Source organism: Salmo salar, chromosome 22 (assembly GCF_965601325.2).
Source record: "Salmo salar chromosome 22, fSalSal1, whole genome shotgun sequence".
Lineage (NCBI taxonomy): Eukaryota > Metazoa > Chordata > Actinopteri > Salmoniformes > Salmonidae > Salmo > Salmo salar.
The window spans coordinates 7,942,311-7,950,906 of record NC_138312.1 but is presented as its reverse complement, the minus strand read 5'-3'; the positions used below and the strand labels follow the sequence as shown (position 1 = coordinate 7,950,906).

At 42.4% G+C, this 8,596-nt stretch overlaps 1 protein-coding gene across 3 annotated transcripts in view; it reads right to left on the bottom strand.

Annotated features, from left to right (window-relative positions):
- Nucleotides 1-246: 246 nt before the first annotated feature.
- The window catches only part of LOC106582676 (rho GTPase-activating protein 40), a 48,932-nt gene continuing 40,582 nt past the window's right edge, over nt 247-8,596 (bottom strand). For all 3 annotated transcript variants that reach the window (XM_014165973.3, XM_014165971.3, XM_014165970.3), the window contains exons 11-15: nt 6,997-7,212; nt 6,655-6,798; nt 6,286-6,422; nt 6,033-6,088; nt 247-3,381 (exon numbers count right to left, since the gene is read on the bottom strand). In XM_014165973.3, coding sequence (XP_014021448.1) covers nt 3,266-3,381; nt 6,033-6,088; nt 6,286-6,422; nt 6,655-6,798; nt 6,997-7,212 — 669 coding nt within the window. In that variant the 3' untranslated portion in view covers nt 247-3,265. The remainder of the gene's footprint in view (nt 3,382-6,032; nt 6,089-6,285; nt 6,423-6,654; nt 6,799-6,996; nt 7,213-8,596) is intronic.

Here is an 8,596-nt window from a genome sequence, read left to right as displayed (position 1 = left end):
TCTTGCTTAGGGCCCCCGAAATACCTGGGAGGTTGTCCAATGCCTCGCAAATAAGGGCACCGATTGATAAATGGGTAAAAAAAAGAAAAAACACTGAATATTCCTTTGAGTATGGTGTTATTAATTAGGCTTTGGATGGTGTATCAATACACCCATTCACTACAAAGATACAAGCGTCCTTCCTAACTCAGTTGCCAGAGAGGAAGTAAACTGCTTTCATAATGAGGCCAATAGTAATTTTAAAACAACATTTTAAAACAGAGTTTAATGGCTGTGAAAGGAAAAAATGTAGGATGGATTGACAACTTTGTAGTTACTCCACAATACTAACTTAAATTACAAAGTGAAAAGAAGGAGTCCTGTACGGAACAAAAATATTCCAAAACATGCATCCTGTTTGCAAAAAGGCACTAAAGTCACACTGCAAAAAATGTGGCAAAGAAATTAACATTTTGTCCTGAGTACTGAGCATTATGTTTGGGTCAAATCCAAGACAACACATCACTGAGTACCACTCATATTTTCAAGCATTAGTGGTGGCTGCATCATGTTATGGGTATGCTTGTCACCGGCATGGACAAGATAATTATTTTTGGGATAAAAATAAATGGAATAGGTACAGGTAAAATCCTAAAGGAAAACTTGGTTCAGTCTGCTTTCCAATAGACACTGGGAGACGAATGACAAGGCCAAATCTACAGTTTGGTTGCTTACCAAGATGACATTGAATGTTCCTGAGTGGCCGTACTTCAGTTTGGAATTAAATTTGCTTGAAAATCTATGGCTAGACATGAACATGGTTATCTGGCAATGATCAACAACCAACTTGACAGAGGTTGAATATTTTTTTTAAGAATGATGGGTAAATGTTGTACAATCCAGGTGTGCATTGCTCTTACACATGTGTAATTACCCAAAAAGACACATCTGTAATTGCTGCTAAAGGTGTTTCTAACTCAGGGGGTTGAATAATTATCTAATGAAGACATATTAGTTTTATTTTTCATAGATTTAAAAAAGAATGTTAGAATTTTTCTTACACTTTGACATTACAGAGTATTTTGTGTAGATTATATGTAAAAAAAAAAATGAAATACATTTTAATTCCACTTTGTAACTCAAAAAAATGTGGAAAAATCAAGGGGGTTGAATACTTTCCGAAGGCACTGTACCTACTGTAAAATATGGTGGTGGATCTTTGATGTTATGGGGTTATTTGCTTCCACTGGTCCTGAGGCCCTTGTTCGGGTCAACGTAATCATAGACTTTACCCAATACCAGGACATTTTAGCCCAAACTTGGTTGCCTCTGCTAGGAGGCTGAAACTTGGCCGGAAGTGGATCGTCCAGCAAGAGAATAACCTCAAGCACACATCAAAATCCACAAATAAATGGTTATAATATTATTTTTTACACAAAATCTCGTTCTTTGAACAATTCTATTACTATAAAATAATATCATTTCCCAATTCTTTTAGTATACAATACAGCTCAGTATTTGAATTATTTATTTTATACAGTCAATTTTGCTCATCTTTATCAAGGGTGACAGTAATTTCAGACCCCACTGTAAATTCATGGTAGGTTGTCATGTTGTGGAAGATAATGTACATGGTGGTCACAGGAGGTTGGTGGCACCTTAGGACAGGCTCGTGGTAATGGCTGGATAGGAATAAATGGAATGGTATCAAATACATCAAACACATATGTTCCATTTGTTTGAAACCATTCCATTAGCTCCATTCCAGCTATTACTATGAGTCGTCCTTCCCTCAACAGCCTCCACTGATGGTGGCGCATACTGCTTCTAACATCTGAGCATCATGAAAATGTGTAAACACTATTAATAGATTTCATATACAGTACCAGTCAAAAGTTTGGACACCTACTCATTCAAGGGTTTTTCTTTATTTTTACTATTTTCTACATTGTAGAATAATAGTGAAGACATCAGAACTATGACGTAACACATATGGAATCATGTAGTAACCAAAAAAGTGTTTCATATTTGAGATTCTTCAAAGTAGCCACCCTTTGCCTTGATGACAGCTTTGCACACTTTTGGCATTCTCTCAACCATTTTCACCTGGAATGCTTTTCCAACAGTCTTTGAAGAATCTCAAATATAAAACATATTTTGATTTGTTTAACACTTGAGTCGGTGTGTCCAAACTTTTGACTGGAACTGCATGAAATGTATTTTAAAGAGGAACGGATGACAAATTGGTAATAGAAATAGAAAAAGAGGGATGCAGAGGTGCATCAAAATACAACTCATCAACAAAGGTACTGTATAAGAGCAAGAACACTGTAAAATCCCCCCCAAAAACTGGATGAGCTCACATGACTTATGTTGCTAACTATTTTAGCAACAAACATACCTATTCATTTCAAAGGACAACATTCATGACTACATACACGTACATACAGATAGACACATCCAATCAATTATAAATAGTCAATCAATCCATCGCCAGGTTCAATACTTAAAATCCTTCATTCATCAAAAACAAACATGAGAAAACAGAAACGAAGTCCAGCTTCACTCTCTGTTATTAAACAACAGTTCCCTTTAGAGGTCCAGTAGTAATGTCTTAAAGGCTGACCTTTGATCCCTTAAAGAGAAGAAGGATCTCTGTCTGATCTGATTAGGGCTCTTATTGAGAGTCTACATGGACAAGGCCCAAAGGCCCCAGAACGAACAGAGCCAAAGTCATACACAAGGGACAGGACATGGGGCTATCAGCTCATTAGAGTCTCTGACTGTCCCCCTGTGAAAAAGACAAAAAAGGAAAACAGATATACTGTACATGTTCCACTCCCATTCCTTTTGTGATCTAATGTCTGAGTAGAAGGAATGGAGAGCTAGAAAAAAGAAAGAGAGAGTGAGAGAGAGGGAGTGAGAGAGACTCTGTGGCTGCTGTTGTAGGCAGCGGTGCATCAGATCCCCATCTGGGTTCCTGCGGATGCTGGGAGGTGATTGGCTGAGAGCTGACAAGCCAAGAAGCAGCCTCAGCCTCTCTTCCATCTGAAGGTGCGGAGGTGGAGTGTTTTTGAGCAGTAGCTCTCCCTCTCTGTCTCTCTCTGCTTTGCACCTCCTAGTCTGGTCTTCCCTGCATTGAGCAGAGGAAAGGGGGAGAGAGGGCTCAGTCTTGAGGTGGTTTGTTTTTTAACAGCAGCAGCAGCTTCCTCCTCCTGGTTTCCCTCCTCCTCTGGCTGGCTCTTGATGATACCTACTGGTCTCTCCCTTTGCCTGCGGCTGTCTCTTATTGGTGCAGCCCCCTGGTGGTGACCAGTGGTTTCAGTTTGATGACCCACTCCCCACTGGGGTTGGTGTTGTACAGGTCCAGGAGATGGGTCTCTGGGTCTAGGCAGTGTTCACCTATGGGACAGAACAGAACAACACAAGGCTGATTCAAAACTGAGGGACAGATTTTGTCATTTAACAATCAAACAGGCAAAGCATCAATACAGGACTAAGATCGAATCGTACTACACCGGCTCTGACACTCGTCGGATGTGGCAGGGCTTGCAAACTATTACAGACTACAAAGGGATGCACAACCGAGAGCTTCCCAGTGACACGAGCCTACCAGACGAGCTAAATAACTTCTATGATCGCTTCGAGGCAAGTAACACTGAAACATGCATGAGAGCATCAGCTGTTCCGGACAACTGTGTGATCACGCCCTCTGCAGCCGATGTGAGTAAGACCTTTAAACAGGTCAACATTCACAAGGCCGCAGGGCCAGACGTATTACCAGGACATGTAGTCCAAGCATACGCTGACCAACTGGCAAGTGTCTTCACTGACATTTTCAATCTCTCCCTGTGTGAGTCTGTAATACCAACCCGTTTCCAGCAGACCACCATAGTCCCTGTGCCCAAGAACACTAAGGTAACCTGCCTAAATGACTACTGACCCGTAGCACTCATGTCTGTAGCCATGAAAGGCTGGTCATGGCTCAAATCAACACCATTATCTCAGAAACCCTAGACCCACTCAAATTTGCATACCGCACCAACAGATCCACAGATTGTGCAATTTCTATTGCACTCCACACTGCCCTTTACCACCTGGACAAAAGGAACACCTATGTGAGTATGCTATTCATTGACTACAGCTCAGCGTTTCAACACAATAGTGCCCTCAAAACTCATCACTAAGCTAAGGACCCTGGGACTAAACACCTCCCTCTGCAACTGGATCCTGGACTTCCTGACAGGCCACCCCCAGGTGGTAAGGGTAGGTAACAACACATCCGCCACACTGATCCTCAACACAGGGGCCCCCTCAGTGGTGCGTGCTCAGTTCCCTCCTGTACTCTTCACTCATGACTGCACGGCCAGGCACAACTCCAACACCATCATTAAGTTTGCCGATGACACAACAGTGGTAGGCCTGATCACCGACAACGATGAGACAGCCTACAGCGAGGTGGTCAGAGACCTGACCGTGTGGTGCAAGGACAACAACCTCTCCCTCAACGTGATCAAGACAAAGGAGATGATTGTGGACTACAGGAAAAAGAGGACCGAGCACAGCCCCATTCTCATTGACGGGGCTGCAGTGGAGCAGGTTGAGAGCTTCAAGTTCCTTGGCGTCCACATCACCAACAACTAACATGGTCCAAGCACACCAAGACAGTCGTGAAGAGGGCACGACAAAACCTATTCCCCATCAGGAGACTGAAAAGGTTTGGCATGGGTCCTCAGATCCTCAAAAGGATTTAAAGCTGCACCATCGAGAGCATCCTGACGGGTTGCATCACTGCCTGGTATGGCAACTGCTCGGCCTCCGACCACAAGGCACTACAGAGGGTAGTGCGTACGGCCCAGTACATCACTGGGGCCAAGCTTCCTGCCATCCATGACCTCTATACCAGACGGTGTCAGAGAAAGGCCCTAAAAATGTTCAAAGACTCCAGCCACCCAAGTCATAGACTGTTCTCTCTGCTACTGCACAGCAAGTGGTACTGGAGCCCCAAGTCTAGGTCCAAGAGGCTTCTAAACAGCTTCTACCCCCAAGCCATAAGACTCCTGAGCATCTAATCAAATGGCTACTCAGACTATTTGCACTGCCCCCCTGGAACGCTGCTGCTACTCTCTGTTATTATCTGTGCATAGTCACTTTAATAACTCTACCTACATGTACATACTACTTCGATTACCTCGACACCGGTGCCCCCACACATTGACTCTGTACCGGTACCCCCTGTATATAGCCCTGCTATTGTTATTTACTGCTGCTCTTTAATCATACGTTATTCTTTCTTACTTTTTTTTAGGTATTTTCTTAAAACTGCATTGTTGGTTAAGGGCTTGTAAGTAAGCATTTCACTGTAAGGTCTACACGTGTTGTATTCGGCGCATGTGACAAATACAAATTTGATTTGATTTGATTTATACAGGTTACTGTCATTGAGATAAAATGTCTTCTGCAAGAGAGATGTTGAAAACAGTTTGAAACAGTGTTTTCTGCTTTACTGACAAAGCAGCTGACAACTTTGCCCCTGGTGCAATCATGTGAATGGTTAAGTTCCGTGAATGCACGTACAAAGGAAATAGTGTGTATGAGTGGTTCGGTCTGTGAGAGCACAGTATCATATAGTAGATACATGTGTAAGAATTTGTCTGCTCCGATAACTGCAGATGCACACAGATGGCTTGCTCTCCCCCCACCTGCTCCCCCCTCTCTCGGTCTCTCCCCCTCTCTATGCCCCTTCTCTGTATCCAGTTCATTGCGTAAGAACTGGCCAGCGCAATCAGTTCAATGAGCAGAAAGACATGCAAATGTCAGAGTCACTCATGTAATTTTCCAATGTGGCTCTCAGCCTGACAAGATAGCAAACTTGGATTCAATGCTATTTTAAATAATGTATTTAGCTGTGCTTGATTGAGCTTGCCTGTTGAAATTGAACCAATAGAAAGAAAGCAAACACTCAAAGTATTTCATAGAATTCAAATAGTATTTGAAGCCAGGTCTGGTAAATAGTCTCACTACGGAGCAAAGGCTTGTGTTGTGGTACCTACCGATATTTCCTCCCACTTCATAGATGGCACAGTCCGGGTGGGATACCGAACCGTTCCTATGATAAAGAACAAACAGATGCAATTGATTCTGTTAAACACCTTCAAAACTTCCACATTCTCCATTTTTACCCAGTGAGTAGGCAATGCAGTATTTCTGAAGCATTAGTTTTCTAAAATCGTGTGTTGGTCTATAGGGCTTTAAACTAAATACATTTGATTGATTGATTGATTGATTGATTGTAGTGTACTGTACCTCTTGGTGTTGTTGGAGCTGCAGAGGTCCCTGTGGAACTGAGCCAGCAGGTCTGAAGCCCTAGAGCTGATGTTAACCTGCACCTCCATGGTGCTGCTCATCAGATCTCCCACCTGGATCTTCACTGTACGACACGGCTGGTGGGGGGAGATGAGGGAGGGGAAAATAATCCAATCTTTCTGACATTTTACATTTGCATCATTTAGCAGTCATCCAGAGCGACATGCAGTCTTCTGCTTATTTTATTCACATCCTTTATATGGGTGACCTTCGTTGAGATTAAAAATCTCATTTACAAGTGACAAGGGCCCAGGGTCTTCTTCTCCCAACCAACTCCACAACAAACATCCTGGCCAGTTGAGAGCCTACCTCTGATGAGTTCTTGTCAGGTTTGTCCTTGCTGTCCTGGTGTATTTTCCTCAGCAGGTTCTTGATGCGTCGGTCGTAGAACTGGTACCTCCGGTTACGGTTCTCATTCAGTTTTCGCACCTGGCTCATCAGGAAGTTAGGGATCTATAAGGGAGAAGCAATTTCATGAATTCACCCGGTTCAGGTGTTTGACGGCATTTTCTTTACAGTAAGTGTGAGTTGCGTAACGTGAATCTACCACCCATCCTAGATGCAAAGGAGGAAGAAGATTACAACGATACTTGAATGTTGTGTTGTGTTTTGTTAGATGTTGGTGGTAGAGCCTGGAGGTCTTTAACTTACGGTCCAGAGCAAGTCCTGGTAGCGTATGAGGAGCCTCATGATGTCAGCAGCCTTCTCGGCCTGTCCCTTCTCCACCCCTGGCCCCCCGTCAGTGAGGCGGGAGGGCACGGCTTTGTGGAGGAACAGGTTAGGGGCCATGATGGTGGACACGGCCCACAGGTTCATACGGTTCCTCCTCTCTCTGGACACCACCTTACTCAGAAACTCCAACAGAGCCTGTCAACGTTGATATTTTGTCATTGTTGAGATTGTTATGGTTGGTTTGAATGGGGAATTTTCTCTGACATACACTGGATATTCCCTTCTGGGGAGCAATATAATTCTAATAAAAAAAACAATGTTCACATATTTTTTAAACCATCAAGGCAGGAGCTTAACAAACGTTTATACTTTAAACTGGATTAGATACGTTGAGTCATCCATTAAATGTGTCAGCTAAAAGTGGCCTAGATATGTGAAGGTATATACAGTTGAAGTCAGAAGTTTACATACCCCTTAGCCAAATACATTTAAACTCAGTTTTTCACAATTCCTGACATTTAATCCTAGTAAAAATTCCCTGTCTTAGGTCAGTTAGGTCTATTTTAAGAATGTGAAATGTCAGAATAATAGTTGAGAGAATGATTTATTTCAGCTTTTATTTCTTTCTTCACATTCCCAGTGGGTCAGAAGTTTACATACACTCAATTAGTATTTGGTAGCATTGCCTTTAAATTGTTTAACTTGGGTCAAACGTTTTGGGTAGCCTTCCACAAGCTTCCCACAATAAGTTGGGTGAATTTTGGCCCATTCCTCCTAACAGAGCTGGTGTAACTGAGTCAGGTTTGTAGGCCTCCTTGCTCGCACACACTTTTTCAGTTCTGCCCACAAATTTTCTATAGGTGTGAGGTCAGGGCTTCGTGATGGCCACTCCAATACCTTGACTTTGTTTGCCTTAAGCCATTTTGCCACAACTTTGGAAGTATGCTTGGGGTCATTGTCCATTTGGAAGACCCATTTGCGACCAAGCTTTAACTTGAGTTAGGATGGACACCTGTATCTTTGTAGTGACTGGGTGTATTGATTCACTATCCCAAGTGTAACTAAGAACTTCACCATGCTCAAAGGGATATTCAACGTCTGTTGAGGTGCCCTTCTTTGCAAGGCATTGGAAAACATCCCTGGTCTTTGTGGTTGAATCTGTGTTTGAAATTCAAAGCTTGAGTGAGGGACCTTACAGATAATTGTATGTGTGGGGTACAGAGATGAGGTAGTCATGAAAAAATTATATATGTGACTTGTTAAGCAAATGTTTACTCCTGAACTTATTTAGGCCTGCCATAACAAAAGGTGTGAATACTTATTGACTCAGGACATTTCAGCTTTTCTATTTTTTTCATTTGTAAAAATTTCTAAAAACATAATTCCACTTTGACATTATGGGGTATTGTATGTAGGCCAGTGACAGAAAATATATATTTAATCAATTTTAAATTCAGGCTGTAACATTTTTTTTTTTTTTTAAAGTCAACAAGTGTGAATACTTTCTGAAGACGCTGTAAGGGTGAAAGTTTAAGATGTGCATGACATTTCAAGTGCATCGCTATAGACATTTGGGTAC